At 34.6% G+C, this 20,433-nt stretch overlaps 1 protein-coding gene across 1 annotated transcript; it reads right to left on the bottom strand.

Annotated features, from left to right (window-relative positions):
• Positions 1-6,384: 6,384 nt before the first annotated feature.
• On the bottom strand, positions 6,385-10,016 carry LOC140451058 (52 kDa repressor of the inhibitor of the protein kinase-like). The gene is made up of 3 exons (XM_072544776.1): positions 9,947-10,016; positions 7,738-9,896; positions 6,385-6,687 (listed from the first exon to the last, which is right to left on the bottom strand). The coding sequence occupies exons 1-3, from the start codon at positions 10,014-10,016 to the stop codon at positions 6,385-6,387; spliced, it is 2,532 nt and encodes an 843-aa protein (XP_072400877.1).
• Positions 10,017-20,433: the final 10,417 nt, after the last annotated feature.

Here is a 20,433-nt window from a genome sequence, read left to right as displayed (position 1 = left end):
GAGATTCATGCCATTCATCGTCCCAATGTTCATCAACAACAGCTGTGTACAGGGGTGCACACCTCACACACGTAGCTGTTGTCGACCACAAAGCCATTATCTACAATAAAAAAAAGAGATAACTAAGTATGATGCGTATACATACAAAAGACTAGGTGATAAAATCAGAATGTTATTAGAAACCCCAGGGTAGCGTGTCTATTATTTTATTATTTTCGGGTAGCACTCTACGTTTGTTATAGTCCATGCGGTATGTTTTTGAAACTCTCTCTTTAGTTACAATATTTTTTGTATGTACGTCTCTACATATTTGGTCATAATATAAAACAGTATCTTCTAGTTTGGCTGTAATTATATCAACCATAGGATCCTGGACACACATTTAAAAAGCATGGAATACGGAAAGTCTACCTTGGACAGTGGAGTCCTGTGGTGAACATTTAAGTCAACCTTGGACGAAAATTCAATACAAATTAAATAAGTCAATTCTCTGTTAGACATGATAAAGTCTAACTTGGACTGAGCTATTCTAAATAAAATTCCAATGATGACCACATTCAAAAAGGTTTTTTTTGTTATGAAATAAAATACCAAAATGTTACGTATTGTTTATTAAAAAATTATAATAGATCTAACAATTTTAAAATAGTTTCTCTTTGCAGTTCGGCCTTTTTATTTAAACCTAAATTCATTAGTTCAGCAATTATGTTACGTTTTTTAAACATTTTTTCGATTTTTAAGATTTTCGTATTGTCATCCCACGTTCAGTTTTGTAAAATTTTCTTCTCTTTTCATTGGCTTCATCTTTTTTTCTAATACCTTCCTCACCTCTTTCACACTTGCAGGTTGATTTTACGTGTAGTTCATGCTCTGATGTATATTTTTCTAAATTGTTAACGCCTCTGCTCGCTAAGGTAGAAATTTCATTACGTATACCTGCACAGAACTTTCCTCTCGAATGCAACCATTCTAATTTAAATACTCTTCTCTCGTAATGGGAGTGAGGTTTGCCCAAAAGTCCATCACCATCTCGACGAAGGGGTTTTTGACCATCAGCACAGGCAATGTATCTCAAAACACCAACACAATGATCCAAACAAATAATTTTTCTAAATGTAGTCTTTTCCCTGCACGTTGTATTTTCTTCTTGTAAGCCAACATTGTAGATCCACCTGTAAAGTGAATTAATGCATGGAGGTGTTCGTGTGCAGTACTTTCGTCGTCTGCTACTAAATGACATCGGCAAATGGAATACCATTTTACATTAGGAGCACATACTAGAAGAGAAAAGTCACTCTCATTTAAGAGTAAATGATACCATTCTCTTGGTGACTCTTCGTAATCCTTTGCCATCTCCTCTGGCGAAAGAGCATTAATGTCGTTGACACTCAAAAGAGCCAGATAGTCGCTTTTTGACAAAATAGACATATTTTAACTGAATGCTTAAGAACAAAGAACTGAACTCTCGCAACTGTCTCACTAGACTAAAAGAGTCCTTACGAAGTCGTTAAATTTATCTACCAGTACAGCTTCCCCCACCCTAATTGATTATTTCACGCATGCGCTATTAACACGATCAAAGGTCAAAGTGTGCCTTAAGATGGTAAATGTATTAGGTTAGATTATCTCTGAGTGTCTCTGCGTACCTCTGTCTACGTATCGTTAGTTACGTAAAAACGTCACGTTTTTACGTGTCGTGTGACGTTTTTACGTGTCCCTCTGCACGTCTCTGCGTACCTCTGTCTACGTGTACTGAAAAACGTCACACGTTACGTAAAAACTTCACACGACACGTAAAAACGTGACGTTTTTACGTAACTAACGATACGTAGACAGAGGTACTCTGTCAGAGTGCTGCTGCTGCTGACAGAGCTTTTTAAATGTGTGTCCAGGATCCTATACTAAAAGAAGATAATTATGTATGCAAAAAGCATGTACATTGAACGGTCCAGGTAGTATCAAACAAGACATGATCAAATGAATTTTGACACCAATTATCTGCTACATCATACAAATATTTTATGGCATATTCATGATGTTCATCCCAACTAACAACCTGTTCATAGCCATAGCATTTATTTTTCGATTTAAGTACGTTTTGGAAACGTTCATAACAACCAAAACAAAAGTTTAAAGCAATATCATCTGCTACAAATGCAGAATAACGGGCACAATACATATTAAATTCTCTCTCTTTATAATGTGATCCACAAAGATGAATTCTTTCTGCTTCACATTCATGTTTTCTTTGTTCAAAATTCATTTGATCGCATACTTGTATTAGATGCAAATAATCAGATTCATATAATTTTCGAAAGCGATAAATACTATAATTATTACAAATTTCTAAAGTAAGACTCCACGGTAGAGGAGATATTTCAACAAAGTCAGTTATGTCCAAGATATTTTCACAAATAGTTTTTATAGATTGTGTGCGTAGTGTTGGTACCATCCTGCTGTTTTTTCTGCAACAACAAATACATGTTATTCAACAAGATAATGTCCCCACGGAAGCGTATTAAATGATTTTGGTATTAAGTACCGCTTATCGTCATAAGGACTTAGAGCCGTTTTGGATTGCTCGATGCTGAATACTGAGTGTTGGTACGACCGAATACATCTTTGGCTCGCGGTTTGAATTTTGAATTCTTTAAGACATTTTTCATATTCTTCGTACGTAATTTTATTTTGAACGACGTTATATTTCACTCCTTTTGCCTTTTTTGTTATTCCCAAATTTCCTATGTCACATTCAATTCTCTCTTTGTTTAGTTGTTTTCTTTCTAGACGCTGTCTCTCTTTTTCCCTCTCCTCGTCAGTTATTTGAAGTTTAAATGTGTACATTTTTGATCGTAATCCAATAAAATGTGTAATTATTTTCCCATTTGCCTCGTCCTTCATTAATCCGGGGATTTTTTTATTTAACCGTTCTATTTCGTATGGGTTGTTTTCGGCATAGTCGGAGGTATCGAATTTACTTGGATGCGCCTTTAAAACCTCTCTATATGCATCTGAACATTGCAATTCATAAATAAAGCTGTCTGTATCCATATAGAGCAATGAACAGTTTTTTTCTCCCATCGTTGGAAGCATAAAGTTGTAGTGAAAATCATACATACATAATTTGAATATATCGAGGATTGCTGCGCCTATATACAGGGGTTTATTAAAGCATACTTCTGATTTCTTAAGTTCGATAGCTACCAAATTTTCGCTAAAGATTGTACGACTATGAAACCGAATACTTGCAATCAGATTTCTGGCTCCGTACCTTCCATGCCATTTTTTACATAATTTTACAATACGATGACGTCTTTGATTCTGTAATGTCTTCCCGAACACAGCATTATTCATCAATTTGAACAAATTTTTCTCGAAGCTACTTGTGGCTGCTGCTCCTAAGTTGGTATTCAACTCAATGTACGGTCGCAGCCACGCAGATTGTTTAAATTTCAAAACTCTATGTATCTTTGTTAAAATTAATCCGTTGGCCAATGTCTGTTTAAGATTTCTATAATGAATAATATATTTTGTTTTGTGATATAAGGTTGGTACTAACTTTGGCAATTTTGAACCGGGCGGAATGCGGTGTTCGGCAGCAAATGGAAAATCTTTATGTTTGTCATGTAATTCGCGTGGATACTCCAAGTCAACTTGGAAAAAATAGCCCTCCTTTGCATCATCCGGTATTTTCATAATATCGATATGACCTTCGGGAAGATTACCAACACCAAATTTGGTTACGTCTTCAATCCACTTGAATCCTCCTATTGGTAAAGCTTCACTCATGGCCCAGCCATACAGATTGTTTACGTCTAAGTACAGGATGTACTTAGTGGGCTGTGTGGTATCATAACGCGATGTGTATTTATTATTAGCTTCCGAATATCTATTACTACAAACAGATATTCCACCTCTTATGCCTTTTTCCATAAATAAAATCATATCAATATCCTTTAATAAATCTAATTTGCATTGTGTATATTTGAGCATACAATCCCACGTATACCCAGGCATAGTATAATACCATGCTGGATCTAGTTTATATGTGTCTCGACATTTTTGTCGAAACTGCTCAAACACATCAGCCAACAGCAGAATATCTGTTTTTAAATACAGATCGCTATATTCTCCCAAATTTTTACAATTAAATTTCTTCCAAACATTTTGCGCATGAGCATACTTCTCATCACTAATATATTCATCATTCAATTTGTTATAGAAATGATCACTTGAAGGCAAAGAAGTTTCCTCTAATTTATCTGTACTGTCAATATAATCATAGCAAAATACTCCTTTGCAAGTTAACAAATTAAATGAATCATCATCTAATTGACTAAATTCTCGTCTTAAAATCTTCTTTTCGGATGTATCTAAAAGTGATGCCAATTCGTCGAGTGAAGCTCCCATAAATCTTAGAGAATCAATAAATCGTAATTTAATTTGATCTTGATTAGTTTGTAATGTAAATGAAATGTATTTTTCTTTGTTTATGGGAAGTAAGCTCAAGTGCCCATGTTTGCAAAGATCTATAATTATGAAATGCAAGTCGTAACCACTAAAATTGTGAAATACAATGGGAACGACAAACAATTTTTTAAAGTTCAAATTACATGCTTGGTGCGCAAATCCTCGTACTTCTCCAGTAAAATGGTCGTGATCTACAACAATTGTATCTGTAGCCAAAAAGCGTTTCTCACAAATATGGCACACAGTTGCTCCATTTGAGCTAGGCTTTTCGACGATAGGTACAATTGTCTTTATTTTGGAATATTCAAATGTGGAAATTTCGGCCATTTCTTTTGCGAACCACTCCATGCAATTTTCACCTCTATAGCTATTAAAATAAGATAAACTATCATCGTAAGCACATTTCAAATAATAACCTGCACTAAAAGGTACATGTTTCTGATATTTTGCTGTTTTGCTCAATGTGACATTGGAATCCGTAAAATTATGTAATTGACATTCAAAATCGGCATAAACTATAAACGGAGTTGTTTGTTTGTATGTAAAATTGCGAATAGCCACATGATCATATTTAGGAACAGTCATTTTGCATTTATTCATATCTGAACACATTTCTTCGTGCTCTGCTAGTTTGCTGTCACTGCTAAAATAGTTTAAACAACGATCGCAAATATATTTTTTACGTGTGTCTTTGTTCAATTGCGAGTTTACTAATTTTCCTAAATCTTTAATCCAACAATAATGAAGGCGTATTTCAGTCTGATCGTCATCTTCTGGAAGAACATCGTAATCGTTTAATTTCGGAAAATATTTATCTTGTACAAGAAGCAAATTCACATGCTTTGCCATCTTTTGCGGTGTCAGTCTGGCAGGTACTACTTCGTAAAATTGTTTGTCCTTAACTACATTTAATTCTAATACAAAAACATTGACTGATATGGCGTTTAATTTTTCGAATTTGGAAATTTGGTTTAATGGCATTGGGCTTTCTAATTTATCCGTTTGCAAAACAGTAGAATAATGTGGATATTTTGATACCCTCTGTGGATTTGTAGTAACAGGGCACAAAGCGCTAACTATTGACCAATAAAAGCATGCCTGATCGAAATTATGCACATTAATGCACGCTCGTTTTCTCTGAATCTCTATTGGCAAGTCAATAAACGATGAGCCGTTTCCTATTTCCACTTTATTAATATTAACCTCCAATGAAATTACTTTAGATAGCGCGGCCCCCGAATCCTTTTCAGCAAATTCAGACAACTTTGTAAAAATTTTATCTTTAACGTATTCAACAAACCAAAGATGTAAATCGGTCGATGTATCTATAATAGCATTTTTCGTATTGAAATATTTTAAATCTAAACTTTCACTATCACTCGTTTTTTTAATAAATTCACCACAAAATGCAGTATTGACTTTAAGTATTCTATTTGTTTTCAATATAATTTTAATTTTTCTACTAAAAACTGTAAATGCATCATCCAAAAACATTCCTACATCCTTATGACATAAATTTACTATTACTCCGGTTTTAATTCGACTAGCGAAACACGAAATGACATTTTCCCATTTAACTCTATTGCGTAATTTTGAACTAAGCCCCAACCCAAGGTACTTATTATTGAAATTTAAAATAATTTGCCTAAAGTGCTTAAAATGTTCTATGTAAGTTTGCAATTTTCTAACTGTTCCTACGGATAGTTTACTGTTTTTAATTACATTACTACATCTCCAAATTTGACTATTTAACCGTCTTGTCCAAACTTTACGATCCCTTTCATTGAATTTGTCAAAAATTATTTTACTAAGCTTTTTAATAATGTGCATCAAATCATCAGACTGTTTAATTATTTGTTTATGCATGGCTACTCACACACAAAATAAGAAGAAAAAATCACTTACCGTTTTTCTTTATTCTATTATTTCAAATTTTGCTGCTGGATGAACACCTCCAGTGTTGACTAGTCCTCGGAATATGATGGAATACTTCTTAGTTGCGAAGTCTGAGATGAATGGAATATATACGTCTGTGACTCTATGTGGCAGAAACACAACGTTTTCCTCCAGTTCCAGCAAAACTGCTTGACCAAATTTAGCATTTACCAGCTTGGCGGCTAGAATTTTCTTCGGTTCGTCTATGGGCAGTAGGTTTAATTTTATTGCAGGTTTTTGTTCTGCCACCAAAGAAACTGCGTTTATTTTTGATAGATCCATCTACAATAATATTAAAAAACTATAGTTTTTCTGCTTAGCATGAATGGAGACAAGCATTACATACTTGGGAATAGAGAAGAACCATTTATTACAAGAAATCGAAATACGAAAAGAACACTTCTTATAAGTACAAACTAGCGGTCGTGAAATATTTTAGAGCAACCACGATAGAATGGGCATAATAAATACAAAAAGTATACATTTTTCATAAAATACTGTATGAAATACGAACAAAGATGTACAATTCTCATAAAATACATAAAAATGTAAAAAGAAAAAACGCTTACCTATATCAAATATGTAAGTCACTGCACAACGTACTGAACACTGCGAAATTGTTTTAGTAAGTTTGAGATGCACACTGTGACATCGTATGCGCTCCTCGGTCTTTTAAAGACTCGAACTGCACATCGCGCCAAGCGAGCCCAAGTTGCGTTAACCTAATGCGCGTACGGTTACATCGATAGATCCGTTACAAAGATAAGCGATGTACAATGTTCTGAAAATGTTATATTTTTCTGGTTTTATAAGTTAAAACCCATGATACCATAGCTTACCACTATCATTATACATTTTACAAAATGTAGCAACTGTGGTTTTTGTTCCGGCGTTTTGAAATGAAAAATAAATTTTGTTATCAGATAATTACGTGTTTTGAATTATGTGGTACCGCGTTATCACGAGGCTTCATCCGGTTTTGCTAACATATGCACTATTTTTTAACATATTTAATATATTTCTGTATATAATTTCAATTCTTTGATTAATTCTAATTTTATCCATATAATATATGCTTTATAAAAATACGGTTAATATTACACCAAAACTTCTTCAGTCAGAAGATGTGTGTGTGTCAGGGACGTATTTATAGTTTTTTAATGGGGGGGGGGGGGGGATCCTAATTTCCAAATTAAGTAAAACCGGGGCTTGGTTTTGAAATACCTTTGAAAAAAGTAATAAAAACAAATTTCTAAAAATTTTATTAAAACTTAAAATACCGTTTTACAAAATTAAATTCATTCTCTTCCTTCTTTCAGCTAACTTATTTACAATTTCTGAGGAATTTAGACCTATTGTCACATTCCGATGAATACTCATGAGAGCTAATCCTGTAAGCCTCTCGTCTCCCATTCTATTTCTAAGATAAGTTTTTAACCGTTTAAGTGATGAAAAAGTACGTTCAGGTGTGGCAGTAGATACTGGAAGTGTTGCTAAAATTTGAAGAAGTTTCCTAACCGTTGGAAAAAAAATTTCATCACATCGGTCCATAGCTTCTAGTGCAGTAGACGGCTGTTCTTGATTGCACCAGTGGTTGTGCCAAAGCTCATACTCACTTACTAAATGTTTTATTTCAACTTCCCTGAGAAATATTTCTCCGATTCCTGCTATACATTTCTTTGCTCTCTCAGTATTTTGGGTGCGATCTGGTAGAAGCAACTGAATTCCTGAAATTGCTTCTTCGTGACGTTTAAAGCGAGCATCAAGCTCGGTCACTACATGTTGTATAAATGGATAAAATATATTTCGCCGATAGTAAACTTCAGCAGTGTCCCCTGGTATATTATTGCGGTTCAATTGTCTCCTACTTACTCTTGGAACAGTTATATCTGCTGAAATTAATTTTTTTGCTTCCTCAAAAAGATTTGAGAATTCACGTTCGTTACGAAGGTTCTGTAAAGTGGTTTTTATTGTTTTTACGTAACTGCAAGAGTCGGTTAAATCTACATTGACTTTTTGTAGGGTTCGGTTTAAGCTTGACGTATAGGAGAAAACCTTCCTTAAAATAGTTAGTGAAACTATAAATTGACTGTTTTCCATTGCGACTTGTAACTGGTAAGCTTGGGTTGCAATTTCCCTTCCAGATTCTTGAAGTTCTTGAAGCACGGAATTTACTACAGGAAACATCTCAGCAAATCTTTCGACGGCTGTATGTTTTTCTGTCCAGCGTGTCTCACAAAGCGAGATAAGCGTTGAATGAGGTGCTTCAATCTCGTCCGCAGTTCTTTTTAAAAGTCCATCCCGGAGTGCAGATTGCCGAAAGAAGTTAATTATACTTTTAATAGTTCCGATGCAGTTTCGTATTGCAGGGATCTCGCATGAATGACCCAAAACTAAGTTTAATGTGTGCGCCACACAGTGTACGAATAGTGCTCGAGGATATTTGTCCATGATTATTGTTCTTACTCCTTTAAATCGTCCGCTCATCACAGCCGCACCATCATATCCCTGGCCAACTAAATTCTCCAAATCTAATCCAAACGACTTAAGTTTATCGATGATTGTCGTAGCTAGAGCTAATCCTGTTACTTCATCAACGTGTATAAATTCAATGAAATCCTCTCGAATAAGTGCCTTTCCAGAAGAGCAGTCTACATACCGAAGGCAAAGTGAGAGTTGTTGGTGACGCGAAATGTCTTGAGTTTCGTCAGCAAGTACAGCAAAGAAACCTGATTGTTTCACTCTATTTATTATTTGCTCCTGAACAGCATTTCCACACAAATCAATAATTTCATTTTGAATGACGGACGATGTGTACATAGCCCGAGAATGATTGCTTTGAGAAATAAGGTGATTTTTAAGTACTTCATCACCAGCTTGCGCACGAAAACGAAGTAGTGCACGAAAATTACCGTCATTATGTAGAGGATCTATAATACCGATTTCACCAGAGTCTTGATTTCCTCTCAAAGGCAATTCCTGCCGTCCGCAAAATAAGATTGTGTCCACTATGGCACATAGCCTCTCTCTATTTTCTCGGGCAATTTTTTTATTTTCTTCATTAAACGACTCTGTAATATCACGAGTTTGACCTTCCATAACGCTTACAAAATTTCTTGCCCGTTCAACAGCATATTTATGATAATTTGTATTTCGATGATGTTCCATTTTTTCCAGAGCCTTTTTCCAGTTATTAAATGGTTTTGTGACAAAACTTCCAAGTTTTTGATCACCGCGACCACCTTCGGTCTGTCCAAATAAAACGCACATTTTGCATAATGATCCTTGTAACATATTTGAATATACTAACCATGGATTCTTTTGGGTCCAATGACGTTGAAAACAAAGTTTTCTTTTACCACAGACGGGGAACTTAAAAGTCTCTGGAGGGGTCCAAGTTTCTTTTAAAACTGTTAATTTTTCTTCGTCATTTTTTGGATTATTTGATAAATATTTACCAAAATCGTAGTCCATACCAGAATCCAGACCAGCTAAAAAAAATGCTTTAAAATGGTAAGAGATTAAAATTAAAGTAACTTACCATTGCTTGGTTCTCTGTTTCTATCTGAGGTGGAGGGAGGTGGAGCATCCCTATCTGTACTAATATCCATACTCGGCGTAGTTAGGATTTTATCGTTTTGTGGATTCGGTTCATCATTAGTTTTCCCCTTCTTTGGAAAAAATCCCAAAAGCGACTGCTGTAAAGTTCGTTTCATACTTCTTTCACTAAAACATTAATATTAAGCAATATCCAAATAATAATTATTATATTATCTATATATACGTAACGACACTGTAGATACTTACACAAACACCACAAAAATTTCGACAAATACAACAGTTTACTGGATTTGTACTTGTACGATAGCAACAAAATAAAGAAAACAATACACAAACAAGACTGGCACTAGACAGACAGCACTAGACTGCGACTCATATATAACCACCGTTCAGTGATAAAATAAGTTGGGTCACTCTCGATTTAGCGCCGGTTTACCTGCCCCCGTCGTCTCACGCCCCGTACCTACCAAATTCTCACCGGTCAGTCCTCTCTAAATTTCTATCGTTCAGGCACCGTTCAATGTATTTGCGGAGCGTTCAATATCATTTATGACTACCGGCAAAAAATCTTTCGGCAAGAGCCGAGATCAAAAGAGTGAACCTACTATTTGGAATAGGTGTACGGTGATATAACTACTAATAGCGTTCTAATTCTAATAGGTATTAGTTTATCTGTATCTACGCTGCTACTGCGGACCGACAGCATCCGTGCGCTGACTCATTAATTTATTTTTATTTTTTATACATGTAATATTGGATTAAAAGTAATAGTTTTGCATGGACTGCAAGGAGGGGGTTTGAACCCCCTAAACCCCCCCCATAAATACGTCCCTGGTGTGTGTGTGTGTGTGTGTGTGTGTGTGTGTGTGTGTGTGTGTGTGTGTGTGTGTGTGTGTGTGTGTGTGTGTGTGTGTGTGTGTGTGTGTGTGTGTGTGTGTGTGTGTGTGTGTGTGTGTGTGTGTGTGTGTGTGTGTGTGTGTGTGTGTGTGTGTGTGTGTGTGTGTGTGTGTGTGTGTGTGTGTGTGTGTGTGTGTGTGTGTGTGTGTGTGTGTGTGTGTGTGTGTGTGTGTGTGTGTGTGTGTGTGTGTGTGTGTGTGTGTGTGTGTGTGTGTGTGTGTGTGTGTGTGTGTGTGTGTGTGTGTGTGTGTGTGTGTGTGTGTGTGTGTGTGTGTGTGTGTGTGTGTGTGTGTGTGTGTGTGTGTGTGTGTGTGTGTGTGTGTGTGTGTGTGTGTGTGTGTGTGTGTGTGTGTGTGTGTGTGTGTGTGTGTGTGTGTGTGTGTGTGTGTGTGTGTGTGTGTGTGTGTGTGTGTGTGTGTGTGTGTGTGTGTGTGTGTGTGTGTGTGTGTGTGTGTGTGTGTGTGTGTGTGTGTGTGTGTGTGTGTGTGTGTGTGTGTGTGTGTGTGTGTGTGTGTGTGTGTGTGTTTGGATTTTTGTATAAATACCTGTATTAACAATTTTTGGAGATTAGTATAAATCAAGGTGCTGGTCTGTTTACATGCCTTATTGTTGCTCTCTGTATCTGTGTGTGTGTGCAAAGAATAGCACTTTGGAGTATGCTAGTTCTTTTCTTAAACGTTTCGGATACCTCTTCAGAAGTCTCTTACATTTATTCCTCTGGTTAGGAGACACAATGCCTTATGAGACAATAAGTGAATCTGAAAAACCTTGCGGTTGTAAAAGACTATTCCAAATGAACGATTGGAACGATACTAGAACAAACATCACCATCACGAAGAATCAAAAGAACAAGCTGAGCAACGGTCAAACCGAGAGAATGAAGATCAAAGGAGATTGGAAGCAAAACGAATACTTAGACAAGAACGACTTTACACATAAAAACGCAAATTGAGGCATTAACAGACGACGTTGTAATGTAAATAAACAATACTTGCACATGTCTATGTCTTTTTTTAATATAAAAGTTTCAGTGTTGTATATAACTTGTATCTATATGTAACTCAATAATAAAAGATATTTTAATGAAAGATACGTTTATTTCTCCTACGCATTACTACTGAATATGTTCTACGTAGAATGTCACGTTTTATATGTCAAGCGACGTCTTGACTGACACATAACTGTCACGTTCTACGTCGAATGTCACGTGACATTTCACGTTCTACGTCGAATGTCACGTCCTGCGTCGAATGTCACGTGAAATTTCACGTTCTACGTCGAATGTCACGTCCTGCGTCGAATGTCACGTCATTTCACGCAACATTTCACGTTCTGCATCGAATCTCACGTTCTACGTCGGATGTCACGTTCTCTTAGGCACTGTACGGAAAAGAAGAAGAAGAAGAATGTTCATACTGATCGTTGACATGGCTTCTGTGTGTGTGTGTTACCAACGCTTTCATTTGACACCTCATACGTCAAAATCATGCCAATAGCAACGAAGATACGTTCTAGCGCCCATTTGGCAATGCTGCCATCTTTGTTTTTTGTGTCAAAGTATTCCCCGTGTCGTCCCCGTTCCAACGAGCCTTCGTACGTCACGATCGGACCAATAGAAACAAAGATATGACGTAAAGACCTTTTGGCATGCTCCGATGCGCATGGCACATACTGCGTTCAACCCCATTTTTCATCCCCTTTCCAACGAGCCCTCGTACGTCATCCTACGTTAAGCCGTTTGGAACTTACGACCGGGGGTTGCGATTTAGGGGATGTGCCCAGACACAGGTTACATATCTACTAATCTTTATTAAAATAATTCATCAAAATTTTCTAAATTGCCAAAATGTTTGATGTATTCAAATTTTAATTTGGCCTTTTCCACCACAGCTAGTTCCTTTGTTCTTTCTTTATAGTCAGAAGTGAATTTTTCGATGCATTTTGCCAATTCAAGAATGTGTTCCCTTTTTGCTTGTTCAATATCTTGAATTGTTTTTTGGGCATCAGCAAATGCAGTACATGCAGACTGCAACATTTTGTCCGGTATCTACTGCTGGTAGTTGACTCTGCAGTTCTTGGAGTAAAATATTCTATCAATAAAAGAATTATTAATGTATGTTTAAGAAAAAAGTGTTAGGTTTATCTTTTTTGTTGGTTGATGTTTCTAAAAATGAAATTTAAGATTAAGTATTTCTAAACAAAAAGTATATCGTCGGCATATTGCAAAAACTGACCAAGTCAAAAATTACTGTTTTCGGTAAAATGAAGTTTAAGTTGAAAGTTTTATATAAAATCGGATATTAGCTTTATATGACTGCAATTTTAATATCCTGTGTATTAAAAACGTTAGTTTCTAACCACCATATTTAAACATTGGAGACTTTGAATAGTTATAAAAAAAATGTACATGGTCACTTTTTGTTGTAAAAAAATTAGAAATTTGACTTAGTCAAATTCAAAAAATATAATCAACACCTTATTAGGAAATGACATTTATTTATTAACTATGGTCAGTACATAAAACAAAATTAAAGTCTAATCAGTTTCTGTGTCCTCGCTTTCGGAAGAAGCTGGTTCCGGTATTAGAACCTTTTTTTTCTTGTCGACTGGAATCGATTTATACCACTCATGGAACTCTGGCGGAATAATCTTATTTCTGCACAATTGAAGGAGGCTGTTTCTCTTTTTCTCTGGTATAGACAATAGCTCATTGTAGAACATTGGAATGTTCTTTGGAATAACAGCTGGTCTTCCCTTGCCACTTACTCTAAGAGTCTTATAATTAGGATCACTATAATTATACTTATAAAGAATACAGCCCGGTAGACTTTTCTCATAACGCATTACTTTTAATTTTAACCATGATACTTTGTCTCCATGTTCATCTTTGACTCTATTTTTGAAGAACACCTGTGCTAAGGATTTAAAATCGAAAAAGTCTGAATACCGTAATTCTTCAACTCTGTAGGCACTGCTCTTTTTGTTGCGTCTTGTAGAACGGGCTAACTTGAAGATATTCAACAGATCATTCATGGTAAAAATGGCAACATTTTTCTTGGCAGACTCAATGGCACTGTGCATTGAGTCTATCTCCATGTACGAATGTCCTTTCTCCATAAAATTATGCTGCAAAATCTCAATGTGGGTATGTGTTACAACATACAAAAATAATGCGGCAATGAACTGATTGCGGTTTTGGCCGCTGCAGGTGTCAGAATATAAACTGATCTCTGTGATGTCTTTTGGCGTGAGTTTGTGAGTCTGTGAGTTTTTATCCACTTGATCAATGCTGTTCCAATCTCGGAGCTGCCACGTTGACCATTAATCTCTGTCCATGCATAACAGTGTGCATTATTTGGAGGTGCCGCTTCATAGATTGTAAACTTGTAAGCACACAATTTAAGAAAATAATACATTTGTGACACGTCTGAGGATGGTATTTGCAATATACTTTGTAAATCGAATGAAGCACTTAAAAATGTTTTTTCTTCAGCTGCTAGAAGTTTGTCAGATTTTTTTGGCTCGGCTGCTTCATCCCTTCTTTGTAGATGTTGCTTATAATCTTCTTCATTAATAGTTTTATTCTTGTACTGGTTGCAAATTGCACACTGGTCTTTCTTGGGATTAAAAAATGACATATTATAATGTTTTCCAAATATTCTACGATAAGTGATTTCAGTAACATGAGCTTCATCTCGACGTTTGCAATGTTCCATAATATAAAGCTCAAACATTTTGCTGATTGACAAATTGGGATCCAAATATAACCTATTTGAACTTTTCCGACAATAGTTTGATTCCATAGTCGGAAAGCTCTCGATGTGTTCCTTAACTTTCTGTACAAGTATATCTGGAGTTTTATTGTAAGGAGCATCCCTTCCCCTTTTATCCTTCATATTAAATAACCCGTTTTGATTTTTGCCTTTTAAGCATAGTCCACTGGACCATGACTAATGCACAGAGTTTTTAAGAAAAATTTTTTGCATACTTGAATAATTTAGCTTCCGGTTCACTATCCTGTTCATAATTACCTTTTTGAAGATTACTTGTAAAAGGTATTTCGTCATCGGTAAATCCAGTGAAGTTTTCTGATGATTGAAACTCTGCAGCTGCTTCGCCTGAAATAAAATATAAAAGTAAAAAATCTAGAGGTTTCAGTTTAAATACAACATGTTTATTATCAAATTTCTGCTTAAACGTGTAGCCCTATATAAATAAAAAAAATAAAATCTTCAAGAAAACTACAAAAACACACATTGTTATTTCATGAATTAACTTTTACTTATTCTTCTTCTTCTTTTATATAGGCAGTACGGCCTGTTTTTGTTCAACGGTGCCTTTTATTCTGCCCCTAAATTTTCGATCCATCTTTTCCTTGGGCGTCCTCTACTTCTTTTGCCCCACGGTGACTTGTCCCTGGCTATTCTTATTATCCTTGATTCAGACATCTTGCTTATGTGTCGATTCCATTCTTCTTTTCTGTTCTTTACACATGTATTAATTTATATTGTTTGCCCCACATAGGTTTCTGATTTCCTCACTTCTTACTCTGGCCTGTAGTCCTTTACCGAGTACTAAATTAGGTAAAGAGCAATACGGAAAAAAATCTAACCTCAATTTCTGAAGAACGACAATAGTTACTTAATATTTACTTACTTTCAGCAGTGACATGCTCTTCAGTACTTGTAGAAGGTATTTCGTTATCGGCAAATGCAGTGAAGTTTTCTAATAATTGAAGCTCAGCAGCTGCTGCGCCTAAAATGCTTAGCCCGATAGAAATAAACGCACACTAAAATGTAAAATACGGAAACAAATCTAACCTCAATTTCTTAAGAACGAAATTATTACTTATTTTTAATATTTTACTTACTTTCAGCAGTCACTTGCTCTTCAACACTATTAACGCATAAGGACACTAAATATTTTCCTCTGCTCGACATTATTTTTTTAATATTTTACGGTTTTTAAATTGTAAACAGTTCTGAACCATCAACTAACAGCACACGACTAACGGGAAAGTAGTGCAATCTACTGACAGCCAAAAGTGACTAAGTTGATTTGGTCTGTTTTGTATGTAACCAAAATAGTCTTATGCACATAGTCATTATAGGCGAGTTTTGTTTGACAGTTGTATTGCATTTAAATGCTTTGGTCAATTTTTTTGGTAGAACTAACAACTTTTTTGAGTGACTTGGTCAAATTAACTCAAAACTGATAAAATTTGACTTGGTCAGTTTTTGCAGTATACCGACGATATTTTTATGTCACACCATTAGAAAATATTTAAAATATTACTAATTTTGTTTGTTTGTTAATTAACTTCAAGAAATACAAGTGTTTATACAGAAGTGCATAAAAAATCCAATATTCTTTTAATACATACAATTAACATATTTGCAAATTTAAATAACAAAAAATGATTAAACTTTAATTACTCTATGTATATCAAATATAGAAATATTGTTTTAACTGGATCTTGAATTTTTTTATATTGTTTATAGTTTTTAATTTTGAAGGCAAATTATTTGTATACATTTGTAATTTGTATAATATATTATATATTTGTATATCTTAATTTAATATTTTTTATTGTTTATTCCTATTTAGTTTCAATAGTGTAAAAATCTCTTTTCGCGTTATGTCCCCCCTGGATATTTTTACATAATATTTTCTGTCTTTTGGTTAAAACTGAAAGTTTAATTAATTAATTGTAAATAAGCAGAACATTTCAATTCACTTGTTCAGTATTTATATGGTGAATTAAGAATGTATAATTCATAGTTTTTTTATGTTTTTACTGTCACAACAAATTCTGTCTCCAACGTTATCTGAACTGAATTAGCTGATAATGGCAATAAATAAAAGTTAATAATTATCTTTTCCAATGTGAAGAAGGTACTTGTCAACACTAATAAAGGCAAACATGCTCTTTCTTTTAAGAACATTCATATTTCCATAAAAAATAGTTTTTCTGTTCGAATTAGTTCATGTGTCAAAATATCATAATTGAAGGGTCAGGGGAAAAAACCAGGTAAGTCAATTTTTGTCAAAACTGAGAAAAAACATTTTTAATGTTCAAAACCATACAGATTACGCATAAATACTAATATCGGAGTAAGTTATACAAATAACTGGACTTTTATGTGTCAAAATAGTAAATAAAATAGAGAAAACCCAAAGGGTGCTGTCAGATCATTGGAGTGTCACAAAAACCATGAAAGTGTCCAACCTGAAAATAACATATTAATAAGTAAATAAAAATAAAGCAAAAAATAATTATTGTGCTTGACAGAATGTGTTTACGTATAAATATTATTATGTTAACTTACATTTACTTAATCATGGGGTAGTTGATGAAAGAATTCGACAGTAGCGGGCGCACAAAACTTCATTAGGGTTTGCAAATCTTTAAATTTTGCACTCGAAATTGGCAGGAGGCCTGGAAAGAATATTATTGTATAGAAATTTGTTAGAAAACTTGTAATGGTTAATTCAGTCAAATTATTTTTATTATTAGTACATACCATTGTATGCTGGAGGGGGAAGTTCAAACAACCCTTCTTCTAATGATAACAGACAATGCCGTGGTAACCTTATAATGCCAGTGAATATTGGTCCAATGTATGTGGTGCGATATTCTATCAAACGGCTATGACTGGTTGAACAATGTATAAATCTGATAGGCTGTATGTTAAACGGACATTTAGCAATGTACTTTAATTCCAACATTTTCTTCCAATCAAGCACAATTGTTTGAGAAACACTGATTACAGTAAATGGGGATGGTTTCGTCCGTGATAATTTCACCATTTGAGTGTGATAAAAACCAACGTTTTTATCACACTCCAAATAGGAGTGTCCACGAATAGGAAATGTAATTTTGATATCCGTAAGGCCATGAACTTTATTGTTCGTGATATAGTGAATAAATTTAAATATGATGTAATTTTTGTTCTGTCCTCCTGCAGAATCGCAAAAATTTTCAATTCTTCAACTTCATCGTCCAAATAATTCATAATGAAGTGAAATAGAAATGAAACCACTTCATTCGGTCCTTTTTTAGCAATAGCTTCATGATACACGTACAAAAAGGATTCACCAGTTGACAGAACATGAACATTAAAAGAATACATAGCAAGCTGTCGTTTGTAATAAACGTCGTTGGTCGCTATATTCGGCAAGGAGACATTTTTGGCAAAATCTACGCATATGGCTTCTTTTTTCTTAGTTTATCTTGCTCCAATTTTTGATTTCTTTTTGAGGTTATAAAAAGTCTCTGCGCGTTTTTTATGAAGAGTATTCATTACTGTTAGCTGATGAATCTGCTGTGCATCTTTTTCCACAGACAAAGCTTTAACCTTTGCTGTATATTCATCACACACTGCACAAGTATCCGAACGCGGATATCCAAAAGAAATATTGAATTTTGTGTTAAAAATTACCCTGTAAGTGTCGTAGGATACAACTGCAGCAGGATGTAATTCTTTAAAAAGGTTGTACATTTTACTTATGTTAAGACCTTCTGGTAAGTAAGTTTTGGTTGAGTCCTTAAGACTATAGTGACTCTGGCGACCTTTGAAACTCTTAATATGACTATCAATTAAAGCAGCAGTGACCTCATTGAGCTGTCTGTGTTTCTTGGAATGCTTACCCCTTTTATCCATAGGTGCAGATCCTGTCGATTTCAAACTTTGCTGTAGATAGCTGAGTTTATTTTTACTGATTCCATGAAATGAGCAAAACGCTTTTGCACATATACCAATATCTACCACTTCTCCGTTGTCTTCAGTTATTCGTTATCTCTGTAGGCAAAACTAGCTTCTTGTAACTTTGCCTCCTCTTCACAATGTCGAGGTCTTCTCTGTGCCACAGGTATCACGCAAAAGCATAAGTAACATAACCTAAATTATGCATTATTCTTGCGCCCGATTTTAAAGTCAGTTTGAAATAAATAATAAATAAAAGTTCACTTTTAAGTGTAGATTTTGATTCATAACACTCACTTAGAGTTCACTTTAACCCAAAAATCAAGTTTAATGTTTAAATTTTATTTTTTTGAAGTTTACAAAAATGCATCAAGTTCAAGTTTTTCTGAAGATGGATTAAGATATATTCGCTGTCCAAAAGTTTACAGGGAAAGAATTAATTGTTCAAACCAATATGATGATATCATGGGCTTAACCTGCTAATTTATGCATTATTTTTAAGCTTTGTTTGTTTATGTGCGGAATAATTAAGTTAAGTTTACTCAGCTAAGTAACAAGACAATAATTACACTATAATCTGATTTGTGACTGGCTGAATAATTAATATCTATGCCATTAAAAAAGGTCAAATAATTTTTTAAAAATATCTTCAAATGTCAAATTTGTTATATCTACACAAATGTATATCTTGGTTTTTTCTATTTGCTAAAACAAAAATTTACAGAAAATTTTTTGTCTCCCCTGAAAAAATTTCCGTTTTGGACTTACAGGTTTAGCAGACTAAGCCGACCATATATTATTTGTTTCTTTGAAAGGTTTTGATTGACAAAAAATAAAGTCATTTGCTTAAGTCTAAAATGAGGCCTAGTTAAAGTGTACTTTAGGTTGTCATTATAAAATCGGGCATTAATGTTTGCTCCAAAATATGATATGCAATTATTAAAGTGAATTTAATTAATTGTATTTTACAGTGGATATGATGACAGTTGGAATCCTAAACGTTCTTACTTACTCTGCAGTGCCCACTTTACTGGAGATAAAAAGGGAGAAAGTACACTCAGTCCTAATTATGTACCAACAATATTTTTACCAAAATTGGAGCATAAATTGATTCAAAATGCATCTCTAAATAGACCTGATCCTTTAAAAAAGCCTTGTCTACAAAAACAATCAACATTAATTATTGTAGATAATAAATATTCAGTGGCTGACACCAGTGGCAGTAAACTTGATCAAGCATGTCAAGAGTCAGAAATAGCAGTCAACTCAATGTGTGAAAATGAGTGTGATATGATACAAGTGTCAGTGGCTGATACCAGTGGCAGTAAAAGTGATCAAGCATGTCAAGTTGATATTTTTGTTCATTGTGATAGTGTTGAAAAAATTCTGTGTTATAATAGATTCATTTTTGGACCTAATTCTTGTGAAGCAGAAACTCAAACTGAAATTAATATACCGCAAAGTATAACAATAAATACCAAAAAAAAATTTCATAAAAAATGTGGTACACCATCAAAAGTTCTTGTGGATACAGCAGTTGGGCCTGATTTTGCATACAATGAATTCAATGAAGACGAAATTCGTTTTGAAGGTACGGTTACAACTGATGAACAATTAACAGGTCTGGCTGGTGTATCTTTTGATACTTTTAACTACTTACTAAATAAAATGCCTGTTAACAGAAATATCTAAAAAAAATAGACTATTTATTTTTCTATTAAAAATAAAAACTGCCTTAACATTTGCAGCAATAAGCTCAATGTTTTCCATTCATCGAACAACAGCATCCAGAATATTTTTTGCAACTTTAGATAGTTTAGCTGAGTCAAGTCCAACATTGGTGTTTTGGCCAGATAAATTAAGT

Source organism: Diabrotica undecimpunctata, chromosome 9, assembly GCF_040954645.1.
Source record: "Diabrotica undecimpunctata isolate CICGRU chromosome 9, icDiaUnde3, whole genome shotgun sequence".
NCBI classification, from domain to species: Eukaryota; Metazoa; Arthropoda; class Insecta; order Coleoptera; family Chrysomelidae; genus Diabrotica; species Diabrotica undecimpunctata.
The sequence above is the reverse complement of the archived record's forward strand: the minus strand, read 5'-3'. Positions and strand labels throughout refer to the sequence as shown.